The following is a 16,290-nucleotide window of genomic DNA, read 5'->3' as shown; positions in this document are numbered from 1 at the left end:
AAATATTTATATCAGATTCGTACTCTACTCTTAAATACCTTTCATTGGAATTTCATGTTTTAACGATTGATCTATATGCTCGTTTAGGGGATTTTGGGGAGAGGCGTGCCCCTTAGGTACCTGACCCCAGATTGAAATGTGTGATTAGTGGGTTGGTATTAAGTACCAATGGAGGCCATCATAGCACAGAGGCTAGCATGTGACGCTGTACACCTGGCTTCGATTACTGGAGGAAATAAAACAAGTTCGGTCGGATCGAATCTTATATACCCTCCACAATGGATCGCATTTGTCGAGTTCTTTTCCAGGTATCTCTTTTTAGGCCAACAAAGGAAATAAGAAAATAATTGCTATGCTATTGGAGCTATATCAAGTTATGGTCCGATTCGGACCGTAATCGAGTTGAATGTTGGATACCATAGTAGAAGTCATTGTGTAAAATTTCAGCTAATTCGAATAAGAATTGCGTCCTTTCGGGGATCAAGGAGTAAAATAGGGAGATCGGTTTATATGGGAGCTGTATCAGGCTATAGATCTATTCAGGCCATATTTAACACGTATGTTAGAGGTCATAGAAGAAACCCTTGTACAAAATCTCAACCAAATCGGATAATAATTGCGCCCTCTTGTGGGTCCAGAAGCCAAGATCCCAGATCGGTTCACATGGCAGCTATATCAGGTTATGGACCGATTTATGCCACACTTAGCACACTTGTTTAAAGTCATAACGAACCATGCAAAATTTCGTCTAAATCGGATAGGAATTGCGACCCATAGTGGCTCAAGAAGTCAAGACCCCAGATCGGTTTATATGGGTAGCGGGTCATCCATTATAGAGTTTGACGAAATATTACCATGAGCCAATGGTGAATTCATTCCAGGAATGATTTCTTCAAAATGATTGTCTAGGGTTCTGCTGGCGTTTCCGGTTGGCGAATGAAACATTGTCTTATTTGCTTTAACGTGTAGTCGGGGTCACCAATTGACCAATTGCAAAACGAAATAAAACGCAAAAAATTAACAAATTTATGAATATTTTTATTTTTGTTTCCTGACACATCACTTATATTTTTACGACTAAATCAAACTTTACAATGAAAAGAAAAGAAAATGACAATCCAATGGCTACTCAGTCTAATATATTTTTTAAAGCTCAAAAGTGTTATATAAACTAACAAAGAAAATAAAAACAACCTACTTTGTTAAAAAATAAATAATTTAAACGATTGAGAACTATAAATGTGGATACACCACACACGTAATGCAAAATTTCAGCCAAATCGGATAAGAATTGTGCCGTCTAGAGGATCAGGAAGTCAAGATTCAAGATTCAAGATCTATTTATGTGGCAGCTGTATCAGCTTATAAACCGATTTGAACCATACTTAGCACAGTTGTTGGAAGTCATAAAAAATCACTTCGTGCAATATTTCTGCCAAATCGGATAATAATTACGCCCTCAGTCAGGATCCAAGATCGGTTTATATGGCATCTATATCAAAACATTGACCGATATGGCCCATTTGCAAAACCGACCTACACTAATAAGAAGTATTTGTGCAAAATTTCAAGCGGCTAGCTATACTCCTTCGAAAGTTTGCATGCTTTCGACAGACAGACGGACGGACGGACCGAGGGACGGACATGGCAAGACCGACTTAAAATGTCATGACGATCAAGAATATATATACTATATGGGGTCTTAGACGAATATTTCGAGGAGTTACAAACGGAATGACGATATTCCTATGGTGGAGGCTATAAAAATTAGGTGCTATGTCATGTAAAAACTTCTCCCATAAGAGGTGTCACACTGCGTCCAGCCGTTCGGACTCGTCTATAAAAAGGCTCATTGATGGTTAATTTGAATCAGACAGTACTCATTGATATGTAAGAAGTTTGTTCCTGTTCCTTAATGGAATGATCGTGGATAAAACATTACCAGTGCAGGGGTTGTGGGTTCGATTCCCGGCAGAAGCCTTGGTCTGTCGTAAGTGTGGTATCACAAAAGGACTGCCACTCTTACCTAACCTAACAAACAAAAAATCGCATAAATTGATCTACCTTTTTGCTATATATTTCGGATTTACCCTAAAATTAGGGGTTTAAAATATGATGAGCTTTAAGCTCCAAAAAAAGTTTGTTATAAATTAATCAAGTGTTTAAGTTTATTTTTTATTAAGTGTAATATATTGCTTGAAATTTTAATAATACAAGTGCTTGATTTGTTTGATTGTGGTTGTGGTTTTTGTTTGTAATGTCATCATCATTATTCTACATGTGCTTTCATTTTTTACTTTTTGGTCGTTAAAACAGCATCATTTGAAAACATTTTAAAAACATATGTAAGTGTATTGATATTTTGAATAGTGCGTATGTTGAATTTTGAATGAATAATTTTTAAATTTTAATGTTTTCTATTTTCTGTTTCATGTTTTATTGTAATATGTTCTTCTCCCGTCCCCAACCTACCTCAAATGTTTTTGTGTACTTTGGTTCGACTGATTTCTGTTTTGTGTGTTTTTTCTGTCTGTCTGTACGTACCCTCAATTGATCTGACTGAAACAAATTTCAAATAAAAAAAATTATAAAAATAATAAAAAATCTGTGATTAACCCATCACTGCTCTAAATGCGAAAAACACAAAAATTTAAAATGGATGATAAACAATTTTGGCAAAATTTCTGGATATTTTATGGGTGTTTTTCGAATGTGTCATGTTCTGTTGATAATCGTAAATGGATATCTCTCTAACAACTCTAAAAATCTCAACTAATCAGTATCTCATATAACCTGCAAAGCTTTGAAAACTGACAAGGTGCTGAGGCTGCATTCAAAACGATCGGGTCTGCCTTCACTGAACTGCACCGCTACACCATAGAAATTGAAATTTTGAAAAATTCACACACACACATGTCCTTTTTGTTTTGTGTTCGAGTTTAAATTAGTTTCGTTAATAATTCCACATGGAACTAAAGTGATTTTTCTATATATTTTCCCTTTTACCATTAATTATCATCAACATCGACCACATCATTGATTGATCTGCCTGACCAAATGGCGGTTTTCGTTGTCTTTAAACCAAAAATATAACATCAAATGCTCTCATTCCACGCGACCACGCTAATAACATCAAAAAAAAAAAAAAACAAACCAAAAAACCCATAATTATACTGCAATCACTTCTCGATCGATGGGCCAAATAAACCACCAATTCAATGAACTTAAATCGTATACCATATTTCGCATATAACAAACCAAAATGATTGAATGGCTTGTGCGAATTTTGAAAATTTTAAAACGCAAATGTGTGTAATTGAAAAAAAAAACAACAAACAAAAATCGGTGGCACACTTCATCTTGGCTTTCATCTGGGGGCAAAATTTAAATTGATGGGCCATATGGTGTTGTGTTGTTGCATGCATTTAAATTTTTGGCACAATAACCATAAAATAATGGCTCCTCTGCCTGGCCTTAAAAATTGGATATTCTGGAAAATTAAACAACAACTACGACAATGCCCACTATTCAACAACGCTTGCTACTTCAATCAATCAATCCAATGCCATATGTCGTCTACGCTTTTTATCTGGAATCCTGTTATCCTACAGCGAGTTATCACTACATGATAGTGGCATACCTGTATTCTCGTTATCCTATCGAAACTATTGAAATTATACAACTCCTTATGTGATTACCAATTTATTTAATTTATTGCCTTTCTTCATTTCGGTTTAGTTTGTAAACTTTAAATTGTAGTAATATTTACTTAAATTAAACAGCTTTCCTTCTAATCACCTCTATGGTCACAAGAAACTACTTTCATGTACATTTTTAAGTTCATTATCGTTTTCTCTATAGAAATTCTGTTATTCATACAGTGAATGTCAAAAATAGGTAAACATAAAAAATCATATATAATTCTATGTAAATGTAAAAAAATACAAATATAAATTTTTTAAAGCAAAAACCAATAATTTGAATGGATATTTCCTTGTAACACACAAATTTCAATATAGCATTTAGAAAAAAATGTTGTTTACCTACTTTTGTTACTCACTGTATAACGGTGTTTCTGCAATTTGGGGTTTTCTATTCTCAAATTTTTCAATCTCATACATTGTTTTGTTATCTAGAATTTTGTTTGAAATAAACATGTGTAAATATAAACAAGAATTTCAGCTTTACTTTTTGCCTATTAGTATTTATTTTGTAATTAAATACTTAATTTATGGTCTATTATGTTATTTTATTGTAGTTAGTTATTTTATAAACAATAAGCAATATGTGCTTAAACAAATCTCTTGTCATACTTTGCCTTAAATTTCATACATCATATTTTGTAGAAAATCTAAAATCTTCTATAAACACAAAAACAAAAATCTTTGAATATTTAAACAAAATCGCCATGCAATCATTTAATTTCTACATAATTACAATTTAAATGTGTAATAATTTTGTTTTTGTAAAAATATCGGAAATCATTCTGTTTTATTTTATTGGGGATTCCGTTTTGTTGTTATCGTTCTGTTTAACCTTGGTTTAGCCGTTGTTATTAATTTTCATTTCTATACGAAATTTTAGCTGCTTCCATTGCATATCATCTCAATCGATTGTGTTTTGTAAACATTTATTTATTTTTAATATTTTTGTTTATTTTTTTTAGCAATCATGCTTATGAATTATTTGAATAATTTGTTGTAAACCATCGTTTGATTATGAAATAAAAAATAAATCCTTTTAGTTTTGTTGTGTTGTAGCGTCTTTTTATTTCTATTTATTTGAATTGGTTTTCAAGAATATTTACTAGTAATCCACAATAGAAAAGTAGTTTTGTTGTCCCCATTTTTGTTGTGGTTTAGTTTGAATGTCCCTTCGGTTTTACATGATTTACGTATTTGTTGTAATCGTAAGTATATGGAAATTTTAAAAATATATATTTCAAGATGAGATTAATATTATATTTTAAGTTATCAATAAAGATTTTCTACATAACAGCTGTGCTGCTTCGTTTTTTTTAATGTTTGAAGGAATCTTGACTTAGTATTACTTCATTCAGACTATTGCAAAGTATGTAGCATAACGCTTGAAGTGCTATCAAGGGGCCCATTCCAAATATATATTGGGAGGAGATATTGCAAAATTGCGAATTTTGCCCATGAATATTCCACTAAGGAACGGGGGCAAACTTCTCACATATCAATGAGTGCAGTCCGATTCAAGTTTAAACTCATTAAAAAAGCGCCTGCTTTTTTTATAGCCGAGTCCGAACGGCGTGCCGCAGTGCGACACCTCTTTTAGAGAGAAGTTTTACATGGCATAGTACCTCACAAATGTTGCCAGCATTGGGAGGGGAAAACCACCGCTGAAAATTTTTTCTGATGGTCTCGCCAGGATTCGAACCCAGGCGTTCAGCGTCATAGGCGGACATGCTAACCTCTGAGCTACGGTGGTCTCCAAGAGAAGGAGGAGATATTGATATCGCTTTCCGATGACAGTTATGTAAACCGAATGTTTAAAATTTTGAAACAAAAAATTTATTGGGTAAACACTGTAACAAAAAGTGAAAAACCATGACATATTGTTTAAAACGTATACTAATTTCGTCATTCTGTTTGTAACACCTCGAAATATGCGTCTGAGACCCCATAAAGTATATAAATTCTTGATCGTCATGTTATTTTAAGTCGATCTAGCCATGTCCGTCCTTCCGTCCGTCTTTAAAAACACCCATTTTGACAATTTTAGTCCTGATAATCCGGGGCACTCGTAATCCGAAGTCATTACCAACTCGGCCACCGGAGCGACCCACTTAGATACCGCTAAAATACTTGTCTCTTGAATCAATGCAACGATTCATCTCACAAGCGGCTTGTACAAAAACGCAAATGATTTCGCGGTGGCGCTGATGTGTATGTGTATGTAGTGCTATGAAGCAAACGAGCGACATCTGAGTTAAAACTACAACCGCAAATACTTATTCTAATGGGTCTCTTGAATATGCGGTGGTATGATGAGTGTTAGTTAAACACAACGGAAACACCGCAATTTTATTTCCGATTCAAGTTTAAGATCAATGATAAAGGACCTCCTTTTTATAGCAAATCCGAACAGGGCTGCCATAGCAAATTGTACAGTACCTCACAAATGCGGTGGAGATACAGTACCAGACATGCACCAACTTAGAGGCGTGGCATGGAAAAAATATATGGATTTTATAAGTAGCACGGAATTCTTAACTTTGATTTTCTTTTTCGAGGTTACTTTTTTAGTATTTAGAGCGCACAACAAGACGATTACTGTTTAATATCCGCATACTTTTTTCAACCTAACTTTACCACCGCTGGTAATTTTTATTTTTGGATGTTTTCCGCCAGGATTTGAACTCAAGCTTTCAGCGTTATGGGCGGACATGTTAACCTTTGGGCTATATTAAAATCTATTTTTGTTAATATAAATGGGTTTTCTAATCGCGGCAAAAGCTATTATGATTCGAATCAATGTGCTGTGTCGATTCGGTGTTGCCATTTTCGACTTATATTCACACCCAACACCGCCATTGATATAGATGACTTTAAAAGCGGTGGTAGACAAAGCATCGCCACTCATATCAAGGAGTTGAGCATAAGATCGCATCAATTGCGTAGATAATACCACCGCATGGTTATGAGTATACCGCATATCAGAAATATAGCACCGAATGCAGTTCTCCGAGTTTGTATGTGATATCGTTTGGAAGAGGCTAGAATGTTCACCTAAGACGCTGAATATATTCGAATCCTAGTGAGAACATTTGGTTTTGAGGTGGACGAAACAACCATCCAACATAGTGTCCATATACCATCCATACTTATCTCCCTCTTACTTCCACTTAAAATAAATCTTGTCTTTTAAAAGTATGGAGCTTTCTTTGGTGGCATTAGGTGGATGTTTTGTACTATAGTGGCAATACAATCAGATGAAACGATTACAGGTGAACTGTACTCACATTCCACTTTCAAGGCCAATGGCATTCTAAGGTCATCTCTGACTGAGAAATATCTGTTCCAAAATAATATGGCTAAAACCACTTTAAATTTCAAGAAGATGAAAGAGATTCATACATAGACTTTACAGCCTCAGAGACTGTCGTGGTGCATAGGTTGTCGGTCTATAACACTGAACTTCAGATTTAGAATCCTGGCGTGAATATCAGAAACAATTATAGGTAAGCTGACAGAAGTATTGCCAATTCAAACGGCCACATTTTTTTATGTGAAAATATTTTTTATTGATTCAAATGACAAAAATGTGTGGAAGTAGTCTAAATTTCAGAATCCTTCACTATTTTTTTTTTGCCTTGACTGCGTTCAAAAAACAAATTGCAATCTACACGAATGTAATCTGCCTTTGTTTTGGTCCATTTCCGTACAATGGCTTTCTTCAGCGCTATGTCCATACTGACATGGAGGCCACCATAGCGCAGAGGTTAGCATGCCCATCTATGAAGCAGAAGCACGTGAAATTTTACACAAATACTTCTTATTAGCGTAAGTCGGTTGGGATTGTTAATGCGCCAAAGCGGTTCATGTTTTCAACTACCTGCCATATAAACCGATCTCCCGATTTGACTTCTTAAGCCTCTAGAGGTCGCAATTTTTTATCAGATTTACAATAGTTGAAATATTGCATGTGGCGTTTTGTTTTAACTTTCAACAACTGTGATATGGTTCAAATTGGTTTATAAACTGATATATATAGCTGCGCAATTCTTATCGATGTTGCTAAAATTGTATACAATGATTTATGCTATGACCTTCAATATCCATGGAAAGTATGGCCCGACTCAATCCATAACTGCTGCCCATCACTTCAGATGGAAAATTGCTTCTGGTGGCCGTTTGTAGGCTCAAATTCTAGGATGGATGATTTTGGGAGTTTACGAATTGCTCACATAGCACGATGTTCGGAAATTCACTACGCTTATGCAAGAGCAGCTCTTTGTGTCTACTTTTTATTATACCCACCACCGTAGGATAGGGGGTATATTCATTTAGTCATTTCGTTCGCAACACATCGATATATCAATTTACGACCCTACAAAGTATATATATTTCGGATCGTTGAAAAATTCTAAGACGATTTAACGATATCCGTGTGTCTGTCCGTCCGTCTGTTGTAATCACTCTAGAGCCTTCAAAAATTGAGATTTTGAGCTGAAATTTGGTACAGATACGTCTTTCTGATGCACGCTGGTTAAGTTCTTGAACGGGCCAAATCGGACCATATTTGGATATAGCTGCTATATAGACCGATTTTCCGATAAAGGGTCTGAAGCCCATAAAAGCTCTATTTATTACCCGATTTCGTTGAAATTTGAAACAGCGGGTAGTTTTAGGTCTTCCGACGTCCGTCTCAAATATGGTTTGTATCGGACAATATTTAGATATAGCTTCCATACAGAGCGATCTGCCGATAAAGGATCTGAATCCCATAAAAGCTTTATTTTTTATCCGATTTCGTTGAAATTTTAAAGAGTGCATAGTTTTAGGCCACATGCTATTCGACCCAAATATGGTAAAGATTGGATTGTATTTAGATATAGCTGTCATATTGACCGATATGCCAGTTAAGGGTCTGAAGCTCATAAAAGCTTTATTTATTACCCGATTTTGTTGAATTAGAAATACAAAATTCAACGGCGACTTATATTTATTAGACCACTCAATGTCCGTGCCGAATTTGGGTGCATAAATTATCCAATTTTCACCAGATTGTGTCAAAAGGGGGTTTACATATGCATCCGAGGTGGCGGGTATCCTAAGTTCGGCCCGGCCGAATTTAATGCCTTTTTACTTGTTTGCTTTGTTGTGATATCGTGTGCAACATTACCGTTGTGACCTAAGAGGGTATTTTTTTACCCTTTTTAATCAATATCCTTTTTTGACCCCTTTTTAATTTTTGCCTTAATTTCTCTTTGTTTACACTTATTGTTCTATATAACGACGTAGTGTTGTCTATTACGTTTCACCGTCAAATCTACTAACATGTTCGTATTCGTATTCGATTTGTTCGCCAATTTATCGATATCAGTTATTTTTATAGAGAAAAAAAACACAGTTTAACAGTGATCAATTGGAAAGAAATCTGCACGAACTATGGGAAACAGGCTCAGAATCATATGTCACATTTCATTCAGAGCCAAGAAATGTTGACCAACCGAAATTACCCGCAAATATAATTTCCTGGATTTTCTCCAAGGAATGGCAATGTCTGTATGCGAATTTGCCCATGAACATTCCATTTTTATACACGAGGATACTTCTCTCATATCAAGTGTTTACAAGTGTCGCCAGCACTAGGAGGAGATAACCACCGCTGAAAATTTTCTGATGTTTTCTCCGGGATTTGAACCAAGGCTACAGTGGCCCTTAACTTCAGTATAGATGGGTCAAACAAGATGATAAAACTAAGAAAGGCTTTGACCCTTTTTGTCACTTTTTTTAAACTACCACAATTTATGGTGCGATACACAATCATTTTGTTCACTTTGAGTTGTTTGATATCGTCAACGAAAGATTCGGTTAGGCTTATGTAACAGTCTGCCATCAGACTCACTTAGACGACTTCGTCCATTGTGATACCACAGGAATAGATAGAAGGAACATGCCATATATTTGACTTGACTTTAAAAAGCACAACATTTTGCAAATATTCACATCCGCTTATTCAAACAACTTCAAATAGCCGAACTTCAGACAAGTTCTCAAAGAAATGAGAACCTAAAGTGGAACCCTTTCTAACTTATAGCTGGCAAAATATCGGATGCACCATCGATACTATCGATATTTCCTTTTTTGTATGAATATCGATTCATATTTTTCCTATCGATACTGTCGGCGAAGTTAAATTTTTTTGCCAAAAAAAAACAAACTTCGTTTCTGAAAGGTATATGTTCGTCTTTTCCAGCAGACAGCGCTAAATGTTTAACAAACAGCAAAAAAGCAAAACGATTTGTTTTTTTTTTACAGAGAACGGAGAGAGAATGAAAGAAAAAAAATCAACTGATATTTGAAGACATTTTCAATCGGCACATTTGACATCCTTAATTATGTTCATGGGGCCTATTCACTTTATGCTTTCGCAATTGACCTAACCTTCAATTAGTCAATCCGGGGTCTTTGCATTGATATTGTTTCTATATAAATGGATCTACTGATTTTTACTTCTCATTTTCGTTTGAATTATAGGTGATGGGAAATTGATGATAGTATCGATACTATCGATATTTATTATTAGAAATGTCGAAAATGCGAGTATCGATAGTAAGCCAGATATATTCTAACTGCCAGTGCGGCACAAACACACACCGAGGAGGTGTTCTATAGTCTCCTCTTCCTTGTGTATCCAGTACAAAAATAATTTTTTGATTTCTAACCCGCAGATGTTTTGACTATTTAAATCAGCACCAAGATTTAAGATCGGTTTACAAATGTCTTCACAAATCAGAAAATACGAGGTCAGCCTTGATTAAAATCAAAAAAAGTAATTATGTAAGTCGAATATCTTCACAACAATTAGAGATATTTGGCATAAAAAATATGTTTTATTGGACTTGAGAATCACTATCCAACGAATAGAGAAATTTCGGAAATCGAACCACAAATAAACATTTCGCAGCGCAAACCAAAATTGGTAGAGGATAACTTAATCAGAGGGTCTCGAATAAGGCCCAGATTCCAATTTTGCATACCGTCTAACCAATATCTCCGCTCTTTACATTTCAAATTTCATAAAGATTCCAATTCTTTCAAAAATGGGAGACAGATTTTCACTGCTTTTAAATCTTTCCAATGGGTGATTTGTCGAGATAGTATAGGAAAAAAGACGAGGTGTCTACATTGGATGGACAGTTTTGCCCATTTTTATACCCACCACTATAGGGGGTATATTCATTTGTCATTCTGCTTGCAACCCGTCGAAATATCCATTCTCGACCCTACAAAGAATATATATTTCGGATCGTTGTAAAATTCTAAAGCGATTTAACGATGTGAGTGTGTCTACAGCCTTCAACAATTTGAGATATTGGGCTGAACTTTGGCACAGATAAGTCTTTTTTTTTGCACACAGGTAAAGTTCTTGAATGGGCCAAATCGGACCATATTTGATTATAACTCATAAAACCTGCATTTTTTACCCGATTTCGCTGAAATTTTAATCAGTGAGTTGTTTTAAGCTTCCTGTCATTCGACTCAAATATGCTTCAGATTATACTTTAATAAGATATAGCTATCATATGGACCGATCTACCGATTTTGGGTCTGAAACCCATAAAAGCACCATTTATTCGCCGATAGCGCTGAAATTTGAAACAGTGAGTTGCAACTGAGACTCCCGACATCCGCCCAAATATGATTCGCATCGGACTTTATTTTGATAAAGCTGCCATACACAACGATCTGCTGATTAAGGGTCTGAAGCCCATAAAAGCTTTATTTATTATCCGATTTCACTGAAACCTCCCGACATTCGACCCAAATATGGTTCAAACCGGACTATATTTAGATATAGTTGTCATGTAAACCGACCTGCTGATTAAGATCTATTGATATTTTTTCGATGGATATTATCGCAAAAGTTAATTTTTTTTGCACAATTAAATAAAAATAAGCAATCCGACGCTGAATGCATCCTTAAAGATAAATTGCGCCTATAGGGGGCGTAATTTCATCTGATTAGTCTAACATTTTGTACAATGATTTCTCTCATGACTTTATTAATCTTAGTTTTATTTGGTCTGTGCATTGATATTGCTTTTACATAAATCGATCTCCTGATTTCTACTTCTTATTTTCGTTTGAAATATAGGTAATGGAAAATTAACGATAGTATCGATATTTATTATTAAAACTATTGAAAATATCGAATGTTGCGACTATCGATAGTTTGCCAGCTCTAGTCTGAAGCCCATAAAAGCTTTATTTATTACCCGATTTTGCTGAAATTTAAAATAGTGAATTTTTTTAAGCCTCCCGACAACCGACCCAATTTGTTTCAGATCGGACTACAGTGAGATATAGCTGCCCTATTGACAGATCTGCCGACATAGTGTATACATCGCGTAAAAGACGCATTTATTTTCCGATTTCGCTGGAATTTGACACAGTGACTTGCATTTAGCCTCCCGTAATCTGACCAGAATAAGATCCATATCAGACTTTATTTGGTTTTTAATAAAATTGGCATGAATCGAAAGATATTTTCCAGAGATGTGCAGAATATATATGAAAATTAATTTTCCAAAAAGAATTTCCATGAAAATGAAGAATAAATGTAATAATAAAAAGCGGCAAATTGTTGTAGCTTTTTACCTAAGCATCCGTTATTTGTGTAATATGTTGGCAATTGTTAAAACTTTGGCATCACACTTATTTAAACATTTAAGGAGTTAAATTAAATAATTATGTGGTCATACCATACATTGAATTAATGAATAAGTTGGCGGGGAGTTAAAACAAGTAAAGTAAAGAGGGCGCAGTATTTTGCTCGCATTATGTAATGGGTCCCATATGTTTTAAGGTAAAAATTAATATATGTTTCTATGTGCGTAAAGACTCAGATTTACTTGCAACATTCCGATAGTTTAAAATGATCATGTGATGAAAACAGTGCATTTCAATATGAGAAGGTGTGGGTGAGGGATTGCCCTGCCACTGAACATCCCAAAGCGATATGTAGCGCGATCTGGTAATATGTGGTCTCGAATATGACGCCAAATGTGTGGTGGTCATCCTTTTTTCTTAAACTACCTATCATGACAATGAGGGTTCTATAAATAGAGTACAAACCTTACATTGAAATATGGATTCAACTTTCAGAGAGTTTTACCCCATAAAGGCACCAACGGACATGTAGCCTTACTATGACAGTATACGGCTCAAATTCAAGGTATTTGAGAATAAAGCGGAATTTGAAATCGAAATTTTGGGTTGATTTAAAAAATCTGGGTCTAAATGAAAATTGCACTGCGTTGAACCGAATGGTATTGGTAAGTTGAGTATGTCAACAATGTGGAGTATAATTGAAGTCAAGATACACCCATGAGATTTATAAGCTTAGATTATAAATATAAGTAAATTTTTATTGTGTATTGTAGAAGGTACAGCGGAGGGTGCTTGGATTGGCTAGTTAATTTTAAACGCATCTACGTTTAGTCCTCTTTACAGAATAATAAGCTTAATAGAATGCTTTAGGTCAAATATTCCTCATATAAACAAAACAAAACTTTTTTGACCAAAAAATGCAAAAATTGCCTTTTTTTATTCTTTAATTTGTAACTAGCATAATTTTTGGCTTAAGATTAAACCTTAGCATACATTGCGTAGAGCTTAGCATGTCCGCCTGGGACGCTAAACGTCTGGGTTCGAATCCCGGCGAGAACATCAGAAAAAAAATTTTAGCGGCGGTTATCTCCTCCTAATGCTAGCGACATTTGTTAGGTACTTCGCCATGTAAAAACTTTTCCCCAAAGAGGTGTCGCACTGCGGCACGCCGTTCGGACTCGGCTATAAAAAGGAGGTTCCTTATCATTGAGTTTAAAACTTGATTGGACAGCACTCATTGATATGTGAGAAGTTTGCCCTTGTTCTTTAATGTAATGTTAATGGGTAAATCAGTTAAAAAATTGAAAATCGGTTAAGAAATTCCTTTGCAAACAACAAATTAAGAGAACAGCCTTTGCGAACATTTCAAAACATAATTTTTGTTAGTCGATTTTTTTGGACCCAATAAAAGCATGTATTTGTATGGTTTTCCAGCAAATAAAAAAATGAAAATCGGACCATAAATGCGCCTTTGGCAGTCCAAAGAAAGGCGGAGGTGACCAAATTTGAAGGCACATCAATGGGCCGCCGGGCCTACTAGGGTCCTGAAATTTTGCACATAGTCTGGATAACAGCTATAACCATATAAAATTTCCATATCTTTATCCATGCACAAATGACAGACTTTTTTCCCATTCCTCTGTGTGATGTACTTTTCCAGACATAAAACACTTTCATACTTATGCCATTCATCACATCATTGTTAACAACGCATGCGTTGTTGTTATGTAAACATCATTATGATAAAAACAGACAAATTAGGAAACAATTTAAAGCACATGCATAAATATTTCCTTTGATCTAAATAACCACTTTATGAATTTCCTTATATCTTCTTCTTCTTCTAGAATATCAACTAATCCCGATGCAGAAGCTGATCTCTTCAATGGTGAGGATGCGTAGCCATTACTGGGCGATGCAGAATCGGATGATAATAGCAGTGATGATATTGACGTCTTTAGTCATGTCCAGGTTAAATGTGATGTGACAGTACATCCCAGTTCATATCGCCAAGGAAGCGAAAGTAGTGGCGGTGAAAGTGCCAGTGGAAGTATCATTAGCTAACATCGACTTAATTTTATATCGATTCTTGCATCATCATCAACAGCTTTAGCTAGACATTTTCTTCTCATTACTATTTAAGCATAGGGCTTTTAAGATTGTCTTTAAACCAAAGGTTACACTTTTCAATAATAAGATGTTTTTTTATTAAGAAAAAATTCTGTACAAAATGTAATTGTCATTAAAAATATTTTGTTTTCTGCAAAACATTTTTGATTTTCTTTAGTTTAAGTCAAAACAAAAGGCACTTTTAAGTAAAAATTTTTTGAGGAGTTACGTGATTTCCATACACCCAGAGAAATAAGTTTGCTGTTATCAGCAAACAACACTGTTTATCGATTCATAATTTAGAGATGAGTTTTAATATAAAATTCTTTTAAGTATTTATGACAACTGCAATGTAAAGTCGATTTTTTTAATATTTGTACCATTTGAAAACATTTGCCATTTTAACAAAAAGGACACAGACTACTTTTCCTTTTTCATCAGACTTTTGGTTGTTATAGCAAATTTTTTGTTACTGTTGCCACCATTAAATTTTTTTTGAGTGTAAGAGTGCAACTTTAAAATAAGCATTTGTTTATATTTCTTTGTTATATTAATGTCTTCTGTCACACCTAACTGTCTTCTGAGTTATTATTAGTGCTATTTCCTTAAAAGTTTAACTGTTAAAACAAGTCTACTTAAACTATGTCAATCCATCATTATCTACAATAGTTTATGTATATAGTAAAGGCTGTGAAATTAAAAAATGAAAACATCACCTTTAATTGATTTATAATTCCTACACAATAAATGTACTATAATCGTCTAAACTAATAAAAGAAGTAAAAAAATAAAAAAATAATTAATAATGCCATACCCTCCATCCTATCTATTTAATAGAAATATCAATGAATATGCAATCGAAATATTGCGTCACTAATGGAGAAAAACAGTTACTACTTTGTTTTAGTCTAAATCATAGGAATTGCAATTGTTTTTCTAAAAATATCTACAAGCATCACTTGTTCACTGAATTCAATGTTTATCAAATCACTAATTAATTTAAGTTTTTTATTTGTCACACACACATATTCCGTAACGTATGAATGTTCTTTGTTTTGAAACAATGGTCAAAAGTGCAATTTCTCTTAATTGTAAGTTATGTAGTTGTATATGTTAAAATTACTTTTAATTTAAAAAAAAGAAGTTAATTTATAAAGTTCAAAGTTTGTACATCTGTGGCATTTTAAATAAAGAAATATTTTCAAAAATTATAAATCTATATTTTAATAATGATCTGTGTCAAAAAGACTGTTCTTACGTTTTCTAGAAAGAATATGTTGATAAATAAACCAGTAGGGAAAGGCAAAAGTAGGGCGGAGACGACTATATAATACTCTACACCACCGAGTCAACATACGTACTACTTTCAATATACGAAACCTATGTTGAAATCTAGTCGGAATTTAATTTTGCAAACTGAACAGAACCTTGTAAGACTTTTTTCGATAGGACTTAAATGGTCGCTACTAGAGACTTTTTATTGGATGAAAGATATATCGGAGATATATCTAAATCTGGACCGACTTTAATGAAATTTAGCACGCGTGCTAGGGCAATAAATAAAATATCACAAACGTTAAACAAATGTCACATATCGGATGAAAGATGTGTATGGAACCTATATCTTAATCTGAACCGATTTCCATAAAATTTTGCAAACGTCAAATTAAACATCTCATGCAAAACTGTTAAAGATCGGACTAAAATTGTGAATTTTATCGTTTTAAAAGGCCTATTGGCTGAAAGACATATATGGGAGCTATATCCAAATCTGATCCGATTTTGATGAAATTGTGCACATATTTCTGGACATTAC

General features: G+C 34.4%; 1 protein-coding gene across 4 annotated transcripts in view; it reads left to right on the top strand.

Moving 5' to 3' along the window:
* LOC106092907 (protein Malvolio) overlaps window positions 1-14,613 on the top strand; it is a 72,490-nt gene extending 57,877 nt beyond the window's left edge. Inside the window, exon 12 of one of the 4 annotated variants that reach the window (XM_013260040.2) lies at window positions 14,213-14,613. In XM_013260040.2, coding sequence (XP_013115494.1) covers window positions 14,213-14,267 — 55 coding nt within the window. In that variant the 3' untranslated portion in view covers window positions 14,268-14,613. Of the gene's footprint in view, window positions 1-2,780; window positions 3,530-3,611; window positions 3,950-4,666; window positions 4,744-14,212 lie in introns of those variants that run through there. The other 3 variants (XM_013260187.2, XM_013259966.2, XM_013260112.2) reach the window with 3 other exon arrangements.
* The last annotated feature ends 1,677 nt before the right edge of the window (window positions 14,614-16,290 follow it).

The sequence above is a fragment of the Stomoxys calcitrans genome, chromosome 2, assembly GCF_963082655.1.
Source record: "Stomoxys calcitrans chromosome 2, idStoCalc2.1, whole genome shotgun sequence".
In the NCBI taxonomy this organism is placed as follows: Eukaryota; Metazoa; Arthropoda; class Insecta; order Diptera; family Muscidae; genus Stomoxys; species Stomoxys calcitrans.
Note: the sequence above shows the minus strand (reverse complement) of the source record. Positions and strands in the feature narration are given on the sequence as shown.